We start from the raw sequence: 19,093 nt of genomic DNA, 5'->3' as shown, positions 1-19,093 counted from the left end.
AAGCTCCGCTCAGCTGTGCTGCAAACATCTCCCCCCTAGAAAACTAAGTTGAGTCCACTCCTCTGTTTGCAAAACCCAAAGAAGCATGTACAGATCATACATTAAAAGCCTCACAGCATCATGGAAGTCAGAAAACAGCTCCTCCTCCAACAGATTTTAAAATATGGTGGGCTACTAATCTGATTAATGATAGGCTGGCATTGGTAACTGAGCATCCAGCACTGGTAACTCACTGGATTGCCTACTTTCTCAGCTGTCCATTAGCAGAGATGGGATGGTGTTAGCATTGGGATAGCTGCCATCGGCCTGTCATCCACAATAACAGACGCACAAAGTTGAAGTTGTCTTCCGACTGGTGCTTTTGAATCGGGAAACACCTTTATAAAGAGCTATTCAATGACTTTTGTCTGTATTTAATCCACTCTAGTTTTAAAATGTGTATTATTTGACCCTTCAAACCTTAATTATGTTAGACTATATCAAACACGGTTTGGGATTTGTTAAAGTTTAATGTCATTTGGGAAAATTTCATAAATGCCTATTTTAATACTTCCGTTCAGGACCACATCTAAACCTGCCAGTTAAAATACCAGTTCTTAGACTTTTCAAGCCAATATTATATTATTCTTTAATATAGTAGTAGAAACTCTAAAAGCTAGTTTGGGATTTGTGGAACTTTTATCCAATTTATAAAATTTCAATAAATGCTCTTTTTCCCATTGCTTTCTGCAATTATCAGCAATTCCCCTTCCAAAGTCTTAAACATAGCTGAGATTTTTTTCCATCACATCTGGATGATTGTTTTGTAGAGATAGGAACTTGTGATGCAGAAGAGCCACAATGCAGAGACACATATCTAGATTTAAAAAAAAGTTTAAAAAGAAGTGCATTATGGTTACTTTTTTTTCCAATCCAAGTGGGGTTTGGTGCAATTTTTTAAAACTATACTATACTTAATTGTAGAGAACCCTAATCAACACAGAAATAAACTATCAATTTTGCTTATTTTTAATTTTCTTTAAGTGATTATCTTCCCAAAAGTGCCAGTAGTGTAGAAAAATATTATAACAATCATAGCACTGAAGATTTTTAACTGGATCAGTTGGATATGGAGCTTAGAGTTTCCATTGGAGAAAAGAAAAACAGATGTATGTCTGTAATATTATCATATGAAAGTAAATATCATCTCAGTGCTTCAAATCCTCTGCTTTAATTGCTATTTTAGTATATAATTACAAGTTATGCAGCTTAGTGCATATTTTGTGCGGGGCTAATATTGTTTGTTGAGCAGAAATAGCATGTAACCACTATGTAAACATATGTTTTATATTCTCGGTTGGATTAATATGCTCTGATTTCAGATAACATTAAACAACTGTCAAACTGGTCATGCTTCCTATAAAGTATTTAATTGAAGATACGCTCTGGTGCAACACAGTTATCATGGGAATATTAAATAATCGGTTTCTAAAACAAGTAGCTTTATTAGGCTCTACTATTTCTTACTCTAACCATAAAGCTGATTCTATGTTACGAAGGTCTTTGGCTCAATATCATTTGAAAAGTCTTTAGATCAGAATGTGCCAAGACAAAGTTATTGGCATTTCAGAACAGGAGGGTGCGTCAGTTTCTTCAGCACCACGGACAGCTCCATATTAATAGGGAATTAAAAAAATAAGAGAGCAAATGCTGAACATGCTCACTGGAAAACACATGGACAACATTTTGGTTCAAGTTAACATTTTGTTTTTATGTTCACTGTGACATTTTTAAATAATCTTAACTAAAATCATAGTTGATTTTTTTTTTTCTGGGGACAACTTAACCTGTGTTCAACTTTAACTTTTGCTGTTAAATTTTCTCTCTGCATTCTATTCAAAACAGATAGCGTTTCTCCTTCTGTCCGTCTGTCTGTCTGTCTTTCCTTTTGTCTGTCTGTCTGTCTGTCTGTCTGTCTGTGTACTCCTGTCTTTCAGTCAATATAAAGGGCAAAAATGAAGATGAAACAGTGTCTATAGCAGTTTGGCAAAAAAACATGCCATCTGGAAAATCTGGAAGCAATCTCTGGCTGAAGTTTGCTGCAGGAGTGTGCATGTACAATACAGTGTGCAAACAAATAAAAATATATTTCTTCATTTATGTCAAAATGAGCATGTAATTTATATTGTTACGCTGAAAGCTAACAAACTTTCTTACTTCAGATACCTTATTCATCCAAAGTAAATAGAACTTCTTAACGTCACAAATGAAAAAACTCATTTAGGCTTATTTCTGCTCCTGTTTAATTTGCATTACAGACCCTAGAGTAGATAAATGAGAAGATAAGGAAAAAGCTATATGAATACCGCCTTTCAAGTTAAATAAGGAATGTTGCTTCACTGTAAGATGACCATGAAATACACAAAAACAGAATGAAATAAAACTAAACTTCTTAAAAAAAAAAAAGACTACTGACTCCACATAATACAGATAGAGTAGAAACAAACCAACTTGTCAATCTGGGAAAACCGCAACAAACCTTTCACATTAGTTTTAAATGATAATATAAAGTTAATAAAAAAACCTCCTTCCCATCCATTCCCAATTGGAGAAAAGGATCTGATAACCAAATTCTGATACTTTCTGAGCTCTAAAAGTCATCGAAAACTAAGTGTCACTGTAAGAAGATCTAAGCTTTAATATGTTCAAATATATAGAAGAAGCAGATGAAGCAAATGGAGCCAAAAACAGAACCTCCCAAAGATTTCATCTGTATTTCAGTTTTCCAACAGATATAGTCCTACAGTAAATGATAAAAAGGAAGCAAACCTATCTAGATAGTTTTCATAGTAACACTAGATATACCATCATGTCACAGGTTAAATTTAAGTCTACAGATCAACCAAAACTCATAGATATGTTAATAGCTGATTAATTGGTTTTTGATATCATCTTAAAATAATTTCAAATGATGACCTCACCTCAATGTACAGTTAATTATAGGAAAGACTGGAAGCATAAAGCTTACAAATATGAAGAGTAGAACAACATGAGTAACTTGCTGAATTCCAAATAATTTGTTATGGGGTTTATTCACTTACACATTGGTGGTGAAGATGCCATAGATGAGATCTTGCTCAGGTAGGTAGAAAGTGCTCTGAAGCTCATTGTAGTAGAAAGGGATCTCTCCAGAGCGCGAGCAGTTGAGCCTCGCCTTCATGAACGTGGTCCAGGTGTCCTCCAGGAGGAACCGCCCGCCGATGTCGTTCTTGCAGACTCTAGCCACGCGGGAATAGACTGTCTTGCCGCAGTCGTGCTCCACCGCGTTCTCCCTCAGGAAGAAGAAGGTAAAAAGGCCGATGTCGTAGGCTGAGATAAAGTGGGGCTCTGTGATGGGAAAGGAGGACACAGAATGGAGGAGAGGATCACTGTGTTGATCCTTGGGGAAACAGAAATATTTGCATCATCCATCTTCTGGACACTGTTGCTTTGACCTTTGTTTGCATTACTGATTGCAATAAGAACCCTGAGCTTCTATTGTCACATTTCTGTTTAGGATGGTCTGAAAACAAGCCCCTGTGGTAAATGAGCAAATAAGATGGGAGGGTGTAGATGGGGAGGGAGAGTAGAGGATTAAACGATGGTTTCATATAAATCTGTCTGATCTTTAAATGCTAAATCCATGGAAACTGGATGCCTCTGTTGCATTTATTGCCCTGAATGACACAGAGAATGATTAATGTCCTACAATTGCATAGGTTTCCAGGTGAGAGAGACTAAGAAATGGGATATAACTGACATTTATTGCCTTGAAACATCTAAAGAAATGGTTGGACAGTGATTAAGGGGCCTCAGCTTATATATCACTTAGTCGGTTATATCAGTGAAGAGTCATGGGAGACAGTTACATAGGGACTTTAAACACATTTAGTTTCAGTCAAACTCTCTTTATGGAGCTCAAAGCAGATTGACAAAATCTGAAAATAGAATGAGACCCCTAAAAGTTGAAGCTTCTTCTCGTTATGTCACAATTACCAAAGTTTTTTTTTTTTTTTCCAAGGCTCATGCATACGTTTTCAATGGATTGTTTTCAGAAGATTCATCTGAAAGTTTTAGGAGAAGCCAAAAGGCTGTCTCCTCAAAGGGTGTTAGAGAATGGTGCTGTTATGTAAAAAAATGTACTTCTAAAATGTACTTATCAGGCTTGAACCTTCATTTTTTTGTCAGATTACAGCCACAAGGTTCAAGTATAATTGTGAAATTGATAATTGGATTATAGTTCCAGTGATACAAATCTGAAATATAACTGTACTTTGTATTCAGTTTATGCTGGAGAGTGAAACTCCTTTTCAGTTCAGTCTCTAACAAGTTTTCTTCTATGATTTCCTCGTCTTTAGATCCATCAACTCATCATTTTTAACCAGGTAACTATCCCTGCAGAAGAAAACCATCCCATAACGGTACCACCACCATGTTTAACTTGGGGGATAGCTTGTGTTTAGTTTTCCACCACATAGAGGGACTGATCTTGAAAAGGTGAGAACAGAGCAGATCTTCATACAGAGTTCAGAGTAATTTCATTCTGCAATTCAGCAGACATGAAATGCAAACTTTTTTGAGCGTGTGTGCCTTATATTTTCTGATGATATAATGGAAGTATAATGAGCAGTGGAGGATATGCAAATGTAGGTACTTAGCAAAATTCAACAGTCACAAAGCCACATGCTCCAGATGAGGTGGTGGATGGTCTCCTAAGGGATCGCCTCCTCGATCTGGACTAAAGCATCCACCAACTCCTGGACAGTCTGTGCTGCAAAGTGACGTTGATGGATGGATCAAGACATGATGTCTCAGATGTGCTCAATTTGATTCAGGTCTTGGGAATGGGCGGGCAGTACATAGATTCAATGTCTTCATCTTGCAGAAGCTGCTGACACACTCCAGCCATATGAGGTCTAGCATTGTCCTGCATTAGGAGGAACCCAGAGCCAGAAGCAGCAGCAAATGGTCTCATGATTACATCCTGATCTCATCTCGGCAGTCTACCTCTGGCGAGCACTTTGAGAGCTGTGTGGCTCTCTACAGAAATACCACTCCACACCATTACTCTATGCCAAAACAAACATCTGAAGGATGTTGCAGACTGCAGATTGCTCTCTACAGTGTCTCCTGTCACATGTGCCCAGTATGGATCTGCTTTCGTCTGTGAAAAACACAGGGTGCCAGTGGCAAATTCGCCAATCTTGGTATTGTCTGGCAAATACCAGGCATCCTGCACGATGGTGGGTTGTAAGCACCACCCCTATCTGTGGACTTCAGGCTCTCATACCATCCTCATGGAGTCGGTTTTTCAACCGTTTTATGCAGATTAATGCACATTTGTAGCCTGTTGTAGGTCATTGTGCAGGGCTCTGGCAGTGCTCCTCCTGTTGCTCCTTGCACAAAGGTGAAGGCAGTGGTCCTGCTGTTGGATTGGTGCCCTTCTGTGGCCTCCTCCACATCTCCTGGTGTACTGGCCTGTCTCCTGATAGCACCTTCAGCTTCCGGAAACTATGCTGACAGACACAGCGAACCTTTTTGTCTCAGGTCGCATTGATGTGTCATCGTGGATGAGCTGCACTTCCTGAACCACTTGTGTCGGTTGCAAAGTCCTTCTCTTGTTACCATGAGTGTGAAAGCATCACCAACATTCAAAAGTGACCAAAACATCAGCCAGAAAGCAAAGGTACTGCGAAGTGGTCTGTCATTCCCATCTGCAGAACCACTCCTTTAATGAGTGTCTAGTTTTTACATTATTCTATTCTACAGTATCTACACAGCACCAAGTGAAATTGGTTGTCTATCAGTATTTCTTCCTAATTTGATTTGATTGAAGTTATATTGTGTTGTTTAAGTGTTCCCTATATTTCTTTTGAGCAGAGTACATATTCCACACATATTTGCTGTGTCCCTGCACTGGCTTTGGTAAACTGCCAAGGAGGCTTCCTATGGATTTATGGCTACAAAGGCTTTGCCCTTTGTATTCTTTCATAAATGACAGATTTGTGGAATATGCATATAAAAGCTGTCCTGTCGATATCTTCCCCAACCTGATTTGTGGATCCTGTAGCACATCCATAGGTCTCCTCATGACTGCTTCATTTATCTGTGCTCTCTTTGTTCCGCCTTTGAGTTTAGGGGAATTGCAATGTCTTAACAGGTTTGCATGTGAGCCGTAGTGTTTCTGATTTGTCACAGTTGCATGTACAGTGCTTTATTAGATTTTTACAGCTTGCACATTCTTTTACAGCCAGCTTTTTCACAACTTTATTCCTGAATTGTCAGCTGCATTCCTCGGTTGTCATGATGCTGTTTTTGAGAAATTATTAAGAAATAATTGGGCTTCAAGATTCCATTTTTTTTTTACAATGCTTTCTGATTAAATTTCTGAGGCATTTGCAACAGCTGCATATAGTAAGATAGAATTAGAAATGGGTGGGTTTAATTCAACCTGCCTCCAATTGGCATCAGATAAAGCTGTCTTCTCACAACCCTGCTGGAGAAATATGGACATGAATGGGTGAATTTTATATAAGGTGACATTTAAATAAAAAAAAATATCATATGAAATTGAATTTTAGGGGTATTAGATAAAAAGGGGGCTATTAAAACTTATTTTAAACCATGTATCATTTTCGTTTACATTTTAAAACCTTGTGCTACCAAGTATTGATCTATTCAAGAGGTTTTTTTTTTTAGCCGTTTTTCAAGATATGGAATAAAGATAATATCCTGCTGCTATCACATTGCACTTTGTGAGGCAGAAGACAGCAGAACTTCCCTGCAAAAAATGTATGAAAAAAGGAGCTCTCCATAATGGAAAAAACTGCACTGCTGTTTTGACACTGAGCTGATGGTGGTTTCCAACACCCAAGATTTGTTTTGTTCTGTTCTGTTTTCATCTGTCTCACAGCCCAGAGCACAAATGATTAAAAAAGAAAAGACTACTCAGCTTTAGTGTTGCTTCAGTTCACCACTGGGACCTATTTATTGTAAGTGATATCCCACTCAGACACATATACAGCAGCACAAACAAAAATGGAAATAATTTGATCCTAATTTGCACACATACATGGATAGATACACCGAAATAACAATGCTGATATTGCAACACAGTTTGCCTCTCAGAGAGGGAATCCTGTTAACTACTACGATAGAAGGTGCCCTCGGGGCAAGCAAGACATTATGTTTAAAATAAAGCCCTGAAATTGAGCAGGAGGAACCAAAAACCCTGATGTCCGGAGGGCAGCGGCCGCATAATTCCATTCACCTCCCCGTTTCTGACTGCGATGCTGATTAAAACCACTTGTGGTGTGGGAAAAAAAAAAAAAAGAAAAACATAATCAGCTGCAGGAGGGATGCAAATTTTTGAAGCTGTAATCAAGTTTTATAATTCTCTCTCCTTCTCTGATTAGTCTGCAGAAATGTGGAGCAGGCGTCTTTAAGCAGCACTGGCTAATTTAGCAGGTAATCTAATCAACTTATCCAGTTTAGGTTTAATGAAGTGAATGTCCTAATCAGTTTGTTCTCAGTTTGTGTTCTAAATAATGACAAGGAAACGTGTCACAGAAAGCAAAACAATCTGAGTAGATTTATCATCGGCAGACAAAGCAGTCAAAGTAATCATTCAGTAACTATATCTACAACACCACAGCTTAATTGAGACTATTGTAGTTTGCACTGGGTTAATTAGTTTTAGCAAACATGTAGTTACCGCAACAGAGGTTGTTCAAAAGCATCAGTTATTCTTTCCCTGAGGCTAAAGGCCAAATGAAACACTGCATTTCTCTGATGGCTTTATTAGCTGAGTAAAAAAGGAGATGAATGTGGATTTAATGAGCCAAACCTGAGTTAGGTCTTTAGTTTTTTTTTTTTTTTTTTTCCTACCAATGTGTATACAAAGGGCATTGATATGATCTGCATCAGAATAGTGAAGGTGTATGGGTGCAAATATGATGGGTTACTTAAACCTCTTTTCTGTTCGTACCTAATACAAGTATATCAATATCAAATGATTACTGTAATTATAATATCTATGAAGATTCTCAGTCATCCAGGTTATGGTCAAGCTTGAAAAATTCAGCTTACGCAACTGGACGTGGATTTTTCTAGAAGACATTTTACTTATAGAAAACTTCACCTCCAGATGCCTACTGTAACCCCGCATATAATGTTATTTTTTTTTTTTCAACGGTACATTTTGACGTAGAGCTTTCTTTAAGAACACATCTTTACAAATATCCAGGTATTTTATGTACCTAATTCCTGCTCTGGTGTGTAGCTAGGCTGACCATTAGAGCTAGAGAAAAAAGCAGCACAATAGGGTAGAGTGGGTCACGTGCTTAGCCCCTCCCACCAAGCTCAAATTGGTTGAGAAGACATTGAAAAGAAGACACGATTAATGTCCGAACGACGTGTACATTTGGTTGAAAAGTGAAAGTAGAAAAGCAATAATTTCCAGATCGTTCAAAAGGAGGCTGAAAACTGGGTTTGCAAAGTTTTTTCAACATCAATTATTGGATTAATGTGGGACAAGATGAACCAAACACAGACCGGTTTTCAACATCTATTTCTGGACTATATCAAGACTATGACAGACTGAAAAGATTTAGCCTAAAAACCAACGTCTAAATGACGTCTGGTGTTTTAAGGGGGCTGCACCACCCCCCAGCTTTAATACTTCTCCAATACTTGGCATTTTTAAACAAAGTACTGTAAAAACAAAGATTTTCAATAAAACTCTGCTTAAATGAGTATCACCCAGTCTCTTTAGCTATAAGGTATATTATCAACCTATAAGGGGGCATTTTTAAATAAAATATCCTTATGGCATTTTGCTTAATATCCTCTGCTGGAGGAAAAAAAAAGAAAATGTTAAAATTATGTTACATGGCAGTAGGCTGCATTACTAACTTGATAGTCCGACATAGATAGACCACGTCGTGTTGAATTGGCATAATCATTTTGCACCTGATTTTTTTCTTAGAAGTCATAGTAGCTCAGATGCAGCAGGTTTTGGAAGTTATACTTGATTAATATGAACAAAGTAATAGGAAGTAATAGCCGTAAATAACCTATTTGTGCTCACAAACAAACATGGAACTTTCTATACTCTTTTGGGATTAGACTTCAGTGCTTTTGTCAGGTGAAAGTTTTACTTTATCTGTGTTGCTAGTGCAGCTGTGTATTTTGTTTTTCCTAGAACAGAAGATGATGGAGCCATAACAACAAATAGCTCTAGTATTACATTGCTATGTTTTTGACACTTCAGCACGAGATTGTTTGGACATGTTAATATTCTTCAATACAAGCATCTAACAGGATTCTTGAACAGTGACTCTTCCCAGCATGCTATGTGCTTGTAACTGAAACTTCAACTGATAGCTTTACCACAGAAACCACTGTACAGCTATATTGTAGTTTTTTATTTATTGACTGGGCAATATTCTGTGTAATATGCTGAATGTGCAATAATTACCTACTACACTTTAACGTAAAAGTAAATCCACCTGTATATAAGCCATCTGGATTGTACATATTTTTATTTTTATTTCTTAATCTCTTATTTTTATTTTGTTTTTCATTGTGTGCAATACATGTACACTTGCACCTTAATCCTTATTTATCTTGATATACTGTATATATATTGTTTATTGTTTATTCTTAATGCACCTTTTTCCTCCTTGTTTGCACCTTCTTTGACTTCTATGCCAATATGTGACAAGTGAATTTCTCCGCTGTGAGATCAATAAAGCTCATCTAATCTAATCTAATCTAATCTAATCTAATCTAATCTAATCTAACCTACATTGTGATATTTTCTGCTAGTACTTCTCTCACTATATGCAGATTCCCATGATACATTACAACTCTAGGCCTTTGTAGGCAGTGAACTTACCCTAAAGAAAAGCAAAACCATGGCAAAGTTAAATAGAGTGAAGCAGCAAAACACTTTTTATTTTACCCAAAGCTAATATATTATTCAGTGTACCTGCCAAAGCTCCTGAAAACCTGGGAAAAAAAAGCACTGCAATGAGTTGGGCTCGGGTACTTGTGGAAACTGTTCCTAGATCCATCTCTCTGATAGATCTTATAATTCTTAAAGTGGCTGAAATCTGTGAGGTGTTAATAACTTTTTTCATCTGCGTTCTTCCCACACTGAAATAAAAGGTTTGAGTTCTCTAGTTTTGAAATGTGTGATTATTCTGCTGCAGTAAAAGATTAATTCATTGCAGTGGTGACTGCTGCTCTTTGAAACAGAGGAGGCTTAGTAAAGTAAATAAATCCAAATGTCACTTATTGCATTAACAAATGTTGAAACCGTAAAACACATCACTACAACTCTGAGAAAATAGCTGTTATGAAATAATAAACTCCAGAACCCACGGCAAGAGTTCAGCACAAGACGACTGTTCTGACTAAATGACAACTGTTCCTCTCGACTACTGAATAAGACCTTATCCCTGTCTGGCCACTGTCAGTCAAAAATCATTAAGTATGTTTGCCAATCAGCATCGAGCAGCCAGCTTCATGACCCATCCTGCTCCATAGACCCCCTAAGAGGTTTAGCCTCACTTGAAGTGACGTATTTTGGCGTTTTGTCCAATCAGGGCTCTACTTTCTCCCTGCTTACCTCAATAGATGGAGGCTCAAACCTTAATAGGGATTTCTTTTAGAGGCTGACAGGCAGCGTCCTGCTGCTCCAGAGCGGAGAGGAGATACGTATATTTAATGCAGTTTAATAACAACATTTATGGAGTTTGAAAATGCATATTTTACCAACAACGAGTTCTATTTAGTGAGGGAGGCTAAACCTCCCCTGTAAATTTACAAAATTTACAGGGGAGGTTTAGCCTCCTTAGTATTCAATAAAAAATCGCCACTGATTTATAGTAAGTCTTTTTAACTCTCCATACCAGCGCTGCCAAAGCCACACATTGTTTAGATTCTTGACTCCAGACTCCAAACTTTTCTTTGACATTCAGATGTATGATGGAAAACAGTCGGTCAACACCTGGCAGCCTGCTAATCTAATAAGGGAGAATAGATTAGATCCAGGATATCTTTGACTTCTAATCCTCTGGGTCTTCTGAACCAGAGAGATTAGAGCTGGAAATAAGATTTTCATTCACACCTTAAAATCCACTGGGAGCTCAACTCCATAACCCTACCAGAAGCAGCCACGAAGCAAAACAGGCTTGAACACTCGAATGACGACCGATATGTGCTTGACTGTCTGCGTAGCCAGCTGTGATTATGCTGATCTACTTTGTTACTCATCTTTCTCTGTCTCGCCTCATTTCGCATACTTTTTTTTTTTTTTGCTTGTGTGTGTGGTTTTTAAAGGACACACATACAGCTGCAGCCCACAAGCTGCTCCTGCTGCCTACTGTCTAAGTACTCGGTGACAAGCACACACCTGCGTGCATACACAGGCAGAGGCCCTGCATGGTGTGATGCATGCTGTTTGCTGTAATTTCACCCTCTCCGTGGGGTGAGGAATAATTATACCACTCGGTGATTCCACATCTCTGCATCAGACGTTGCCATCCATCCTCTCTGATAAGCACACTAAAGCCATCTCATTCAGCTTTTATTAGTCTCCTTCACTTATAAAACTACACTTCTCCTAAAAATAAAAAATCTTTTAGACTGGACAGCCAAGGAAGAGGAGAACCAAGGTTTGTTAAGAGGATCAAGACTTTAAAGACTCAAGATTTCCTCATGTTTTTTAAACTTTAGAGAAAAAAAGTATAATTATTTGCATATCGAACATTTAATTGCAAATCCTTCCCTGTTTAACTAAACAACAGAACAGAAAAGGATGTCCCTTCCTAAATATTATATTTGCAGTGATCCCAACCAATCTATCCTAGAACAGGTTTAGGTATTTAAGCTCAATCCGTCCCTTTGCTCCAACTGCCATCATTTTTCCCCCCAGATACTGTAATTGTTGTGCCTTGTATCTGAGAATCCCATAATCAACACCCCACTCCACCTAAATCCTCTCCTTATAGAAAAAAACAAAGAAATCTTACACTGCAAAACACACTTAGACCATTCTATACTGTTTCTGTATGCTACAAGGACAGCGTACACACTTACAATTCCAAAATATGAGGTATTTCAAAAATACTGAAATGACAATGAAAAATGTATTTTTCATGGTCTTGAATTTGGAAAAATGAAATTCAGTTGAAGATATATCTACATTTCTGACAGGTTCAGGGTGAATCTGCAGCAGTGTGTTCCCAGGAAAAGAACCAGTGTCAGCAGCAGGTAGATTATTGACACTAAGCCCTGTAGGATAAACAGCATTCCACCTTCCTTCCACTTCATAAATCCCACTGATTCCTGTTCCACATACAAGTCTCCACCAATACAGCCTCTCTAATTCATTCCAAATATCCCTGCTGGACAGGTCTACCTCAGCTGTAACAACATACAACTTCTTCTGGAGGAGAAAGTGTTGACTTGGCTCATATGCTGCTCCAAAGACGCCAGTGAAAATGTTTAAGGAAATAGCAGGAATTTTCAGACTGGTTGAAACAGCTTTTGTGGACAATCCAACAGGCTTTAGAAAAGGTCAGAAGATATGTCTGCATAGATCACAGTTCTCTTAGGAGCATTAAACAATCATAACACATTAGGTCTGTGAAATACTGGCATCAGCAGAGCACTTTGCAATTTCCTCAAAATTTCAGCAGAATTCCCATAAATTTAAAACTGTAATGTTCTTATTTCACAATGAACAATTCTAAGGTTTGACCCAATGCTCTGAGGTCTAACAAAAAATCAGCACATCCAGTTTATCTCTGTGGGGTATCTTGTTAAATAAGCAATGATTAAAAGAATATTAGAATTTAGAACACAAATATAGTTATCTGGGACAAAACCCAAAAAATCTTTTACAGCACGTTGCAAAAGTGTTCAGATGGTTTTTAAAATTTAATCAGGTTACAACAACACTCTAAAAAAATGGAGCTAAATCACTGACAACTTGCATGGACAATGTGAGAACTGGCATTGAAATTTCAAATGCTGCAAATTCATAGCCTCGTGAGACCATCCTGATCTCGCGATCTTCAAGATTTCACTCGCTAATCAGTCTGGAGACTCTCCGTTGAAGAAAATTTGGAGCCGTTCACCAAACTTTGAGGTGGGTTGAGGTGTAACGCAACGAGAAGCGCGACAGTTCAGTCTAAAGAACATGGCGGCTTCAGCCGATGAAACTAGCGTTAGCGTGGCTATCGAGCAAGTTTTATCGGAATTACAGAGTATTTCTTCACTGAAAGAAGAGCAAAACACTGCTCTGGAGGCTTTTCTCAGAGGAAAAGATGTTTTTGCTCTTCTCCCGGTTTCGGCAAGAGTAGCCTGGCTTGTGGTTGTGTTTTCGTCGTTGTTAGTACGTCATATGCTTCGTTGATCTGATTGGTTTATTTGGCCCGTCTATCACCAACATAAGCCAATCAGCTAACCAGTTTTTTCGCCCCTTCCCAAAATTACTTCAGCGGAAGGTTTCCAGATGGATATGCGGAGCAAATCCATCTGGCGGAGTCAGGTTAGCAAATTCATATCTTGAAAAGTCAATATCTCCTCTGAAAAAGGAAACGGGCTAAACAGAAAGCTCCCTCAGGGTGCTGATTTAGCTCCGCATCTAATGCAATCTCCTGTTCTGAAATGTAGGCCCTCGCTTAACTTAGTAAACTTGCTGAATTGACTCTTTTTTTACACAGCCAAAAGATAATAATAACAAAATGAATCCCCTTACTTGTGGTTGAGCACTCGAACAGGAGCCCTCCATTAGTATAGCACAGGTAGATAACGAGGAGAACCGCAAAAAACGAAGGACCCTGAAGGGACTTTCAGTTTAGCCTCAAGAAACTGCTGCTATTGGTAACATATAATTGAATCAAGTTGGTCCAAATTATTTTATTTAGATTATAACTTGCCAAGGTGAATAAATTAAGTTGAGCTAAGTACATTTAATTACTTCTAACCAATTGAAGAAAATTAATTTAAGTTGGAGATTCAGTGTAGTAAATTTAATCTGACAGACCAACACCAATTACTGGATTATAACAAAATAAATTTTTTAAGATAACATTGCATTAAGCTCTATCACTAACCAGTTTCCCTTCCATGTCAGCTATAAAGGAAAGTATTTCCAAAGCATGATGCGGCCACTAGCAAACATTTTTTCCTTCTTCATTATATGGATTGAAAAGAGCTTCCTGAGACCATCAAAGCTTACATTATGTTTTTTTTTCCTTCCTTTATGTTGTTTGAACTATGTTTTTTAGGATGACTTTTGTAATTTGTAGTGCTAGTTTAGATATATGAAATAAAAAGGCAAGAAAATACATGCCTGTTAGACTGGAGATAATTGTAAATGAAATGATCAAAACAGTTTATCCATTTCCTACCCTTCATAATTCTCCACTTCTTTGTTTTTTTCTCATATAAGTTTATATAAGGACTTTTGCAAGGCACTTATATAGTACTCTTAACTTCTCAGTGTTGTGTTGTATTACCATTGAGCCATTTGGAGTTGTACTGGGCTGTGCGCAGCGGAGGCATGCCGCCAAGACTCCTGTAAATGACCGGGTCGCGTCCTGAGAAGTCGATGACAGTGGCAGCGTAAAGCTCTCCGCTTTCTGTTACCACGGCCGTGGAGTTGTGACGAGGGTCGTACGGGCAACGCGCCACACCGTTCACACGCTCCAGCACTCTGCTGATGTTTCCCACCTTCAAAGAAAAGCAAAGATGAGAAGACAAACATCGAAACCTGATTAGAAATAGGAAGGAGAAAAAAGTGATGTCAATGATTTCATATAAATTATTTCCTGACTCTACCTCTCTGGTGATACATAGTGGCTGGAAAGCATTAGTGCCACAGGTCATAACCTCAGTCTTGTTCACCAGCAGGACTCTGATGTAGTTCTGGCATTCCATCTGTAAAAAAAAAAAGATAAAAAATGAAAGCTTGTAAAATGTAACAGCAGGCTAAAATCTGTATTTTGTTTCCTGCATACTGTAGAACAAATTACTAAGGAGAACAATGGAGCAAGTTTTCTGGTGCTAAATTGCCCCGCCGTGTCTGCAGCTTTCACTTGGAGATCTATTGTAGAGAAATATGAACGCCAGTTTGGAAGAAAATGGCAGCTTATTTGTGGCATTGACAAAGGCTTGAAGTCAAATACGTGTTTCTGCACAAAGAATCAAATCTTCTCGAACAAAAGTGTGGCATTGATTTACAGGTCCTTGCTGCTGAGAAGTGAGGTAATTACAGTAAAGAAAATAGTTTTGCGCATTTGACTTCAGTCTTCACCCTGTGGTCTCTGTGGGAGATAAATATGATTTTGCAATCAGTTCCTGCAAATTCATATGAAAGAGACAATTGAACTCAGCAGCTGTTCACAGACATTTCTCCAAAGGATGTCCTTTCTAAGAGTCCCAATAAATCCCCATGGGTGTGTTTATTCCCATTTCCCTCCCCTGCAGCCTGAGCTCTCCCTTATGGAGCAAACAAGAGCAACTTTTGATTGAAGGTTCTGAAATATTGCTCCTGTTCAGAGCTTTCCCAAGAGACTAACAAGCACCGAGGCAGAAGATATCAAAATGGCTTCACTGTGCGCCGATCTGTACTGACTCAAAGTGCTGTAATTGGGGGCGTGATGGAGGTTACCTCTGTTTTGCCTTTGCTCTGACATGACTTCCTGGTTTCTTCGTCCGGTGCCCACTCTGTCGCCTAGGAAACAAACACAAGATGACAAAGTGGTGAAAAAGAGGACGAGAAGCAATGTGCAGACTTGCCTGAGGTACTTTTAAAGTTATACAACAACTGACTTCTGCTCGTTCAAAAGGCATGTTAAAAAGATGCCTGTGAAAAGACTTTAACCCTACTGCTGTTTGTTTATTGTGTACACATTGCGATTGGATTGCCAGCAAAGAGCCCATTGGAGTGAAGAGGGTGAGGCATGCAACGAGGCAGCCGAAGCGCTGAGGACAGCATTAGCATCTAAATGGCTTTCTTCTTTCCAATTCTTCTCTTTCTTGAAAAGTTTGCAACGCTCACCTCCACTGCCCTGTTCCACCAACATCTCCATGAGCCAATTATTTTCCTGTTGATGGTTACAGTAGGTGTTGTGCTTAATTATGGATGCAGGCAGCAGCAGCTGCACTGCAAACATACTAATGTATGTACACAGGATTCTTGGCCACCGGAGCGCCGCTGGATTATGTTCAGTGGGTTGAGAGATGGTCCTAATTTGGTCGGAGCTGTGCATCAGCAGGTGCCAGAGGGCCCTGTGTGTCACTGGCCTCATTTCACCTACTTTTTCCCATTTTCTATCTGTGTTTAAAGTACCACCACAATGATAAGATATGTCCAAAGCCTTAAACGTAATCTATCTTTTATTGTGGCTGCATACTTTAGAAACAGTAAACCTTAGAAAATCCTCTTGTTAGATTTAGTCAGTGGCACAATTAACCCCCAATTATCCCCACTAAAGGTCCACCGGGTTGCCAGCGACCCAGTGGACCTTAAGTGGGGCTAATGAATCAGAATGCATTAAATTCCACCGGTAAAATTTTTACCAGCAGGTGGAGCCATTGCGCGCAACTCCAAGCTGACATCAAAAGTTCCATACCCCACAGCTCTGGAACTGTTATAGCTAGAGGTCTGAAATGTTCTGCATGTGTGGTTGACATGATGTAGAACAAATATAATACAATAAAACCTGCCTTTTATAAAGAATGTCTGTATTACTGCTGTTCAAAAAAGACCCATCAATTCCGAGAATAAAAAACAACAACTCTGAGTCATGTTTGAACTAATCCAGGCTGGTCTGTGTTCGACTCACCCAATTTTAATTTATATATTAGGAAACTAGAGTGTTAGCTTTCAAATTATGTATTGCACATGTAACTTGGGCTTACAGTTCCTAAGTTATTTGCTTTTCCATTTGGGCAGAGATGGCAAAAGTACTCACTTTCCGTACTTGAGTAAAAGTACAGATACTTGTGTTAAAAAATACTCTGGTAAAAGTGGAAGTACTGATTAAACTTCTTTACTCAAGTAAAAGTAACAAAGTACAGGCTTGTAATTTTACTTAAAGTATAAAAGTAAAAGTAGAAACCACTTTTTTCATGCCGTTGCCTACATTTTAAATGGATGTCTGCCAATAGGACTAGATCTCCGTTGTGTTCATTTTCAATCATCTCGTCGTCCATGCTACTATGCTAACGCCACCGCCACCAAGCTGCAATGATTTGCCGCCAATGAATACCGCCGAATATGTCGATTCATCTTGTAGTGGTGCGTCAAATGCAACGTAGATTCCCATCCAATTAGATTGAATTTGGTATTAATGACGTGAAAAATAATAACGGTAACTCCATTGAAATGATTCAAAACTAAAGTAACGAGACAATTTTTTAAAATGTAAGGAGTAGAAAGTACAGATATTTGTGTAAAAATGTAAGGAGTAGAAGTAAAAAGTCGCCATAAAAATAAGTAGTAAAGTAAAGTAAAAATATCAGAAAAATCTACTTGAGTACAGTAACAAAGTATTTGTACTTCGTTACTTCCCATCTCTGCATTTGGGTATGCAAAATAGGCGAGGATTACCCAGAATGAGGTGGATGATAAGTGGTTAAAGAGACATTATGTAAGTTTTTACTGAAAAATACCTTTAAAACAGACCATTTATGAATTAAACATAAATTGATGAGCAGACTGACACCTCAATAGTTCACCACTGATGCTAAGCTTATAGCCTTTCCTTCATTTACTTGGGGTCAGAAGTTTCCACGCTGTCCGGCCGATGTGACCTTAAGCGCATCCATGCTGAAGAGGTCCAACCTAGTGTTATATTCAAGGCAGATTTTTTGGATACTCAGAGGCGACCATCATCCAGCTCAACCCAGACACCAATTGCAACTCCAAGTAAGGTGAAAAAAAGAAATAACAAACCTTGCGGAGTACGAATGTGAGTTACGAGAATGAAAAGAAGAGTGCTGCAGTTCTGTGTTTTGGCCACAGGTGGCAGTATTATTAGAAAACTTCATAATGCCTCTTTAATGTTAAAATTATAATAACCCAGATTTAGGCAAATTTTTTAAAATCTTCTTTAATAACATTTCACAAGGTTGGAGTACAGAAATAAAGAGAGAGCGTTTCTTTTTAGATATTTTTCATGATGATTTGGTTACATTTTTTGGAACACTTTGCTGCTGAAAGACCCAAAGACAACCCATAATCAGTTTGGTGGTAGAGTCCATTAGTGTTCTTTTTTTAAATCTTCTGATATTTAATGTACTTCATAAGTTTCCTGAAAAGGTTTTGCTTATAATCATATTCTGTGAATTCTGTGAAAATACCTCAAAAAACAAGTTTGTAAACCTAAAAACATTCATTTAATATGAATTTTTAATATGAATTTTTAATTATTCACATTCATATGAATATGAATGTGAATAAAAAATACAAGACAATAAGTTTTTCATCTGAAACATAAAAAAATTATATATATATATATATATTTCTGAGCAGCTTTTTCCTTAGGTACTGGAGTTTTCCATGTTAAGACGTGTTTTGGTATTGGGCACAATGGGAACAATGGCGCCTAGTCAATATGCTAGATGCAGTTTATAAGGGCCCCTTGCCCAGCTCGGGGCCCTAGGCAATTCTTGGTTTGCGTGCCCTGTTGCAACGGGCCTAAGTGGATCCCAAACTTTTCTTACTGGGCCCTCCCTTAGTTTACAAGAAAGTTTTTGTGCTCCCACCCAAATGATCCCCTAACGTCTGATCAAAGTTTGCAACAGTTGGACAAAGAAATGTTAACCACTAGAAATACAGTAGTATGTAGAAAAAAAATATTAAATGATAAAAAAAAAAACTTTTTAAGGGTAACTGTTTTAACTTTACATAAAAAAAATCTATAAATACTTGATTTTACAATATGTGGTATAGACCAAAGGACATGTAAATTATAAGGGCAAAAAAAAAATTAAAAAGAGAGATCATATCTCGCCTATCCTAGCTTCTCTTCATTGGCTTCCTGTTAAATCA

At 38.1% G+C, this 19,093-nt stretch overlaps 1 protein-coding gene across 4 annotated transcripts in view; it reads right to left on the bottom strand.

Annotated features, from left to right (window-relative positions):
- The window catches only part of sema5b (sema domain, seven thrombospondin repeats (type 1 and type 1-like), transmembrane domain (TM) and short cytoplasmic domain, (semaphorin) 5B), a 295,363-nt gene that overhangs the window by 80,183 nt on the left and 196,087 nt on the right, over window positions 1-19,093 (bottom strand). For all 4 annotated transcript variants that reach the window (XM_015381707.1, XM_015381709.1, XM_015381711.1 and 1 more), the window contains 4 exons: window positions 15,707-15,769; window positions 14,875-14,973; window positions 14,553-14,766; window positions 3,081-3,366 (listed from right to left, as the gene is read on the bottom strand). In XM_015381707.1, coding sequence (XP_015237193.1) covers window positions 3,081-3,366; window positions 14,553-14,766; window positions 14,875-14,973; window positions 15,707-15,769 — 662 coding nt within the window. The remainder of the gene's footprint in view (window positions 1-3,080; window positions 3,367-14,552; window positions 14,767-14,874; window positions 14,974-15,706; window positions 15,770-19,093) is intronic.

This window comes from Cyprinodon variegatus, unplaced genomic scaffold, assembly GCF_000732505.1.
Source record: "Cyprinodon variegatus isolate N-32 unplaced genomic scaffold, C_variegatus-1.0 Scaffold239, whole genome shotgun sequence".
NCBI lineage: Eukaryota > Metazoa > Chordata > Actinopteri > Cyprinodontiformes > Cyprinodontidae > Cyprinodon > Cyprinodon variegatus.
Note: the sequence above shows the minus strand (reverse complement) of the source record. Positions and strands in the feature narration are given on the sequence as shown.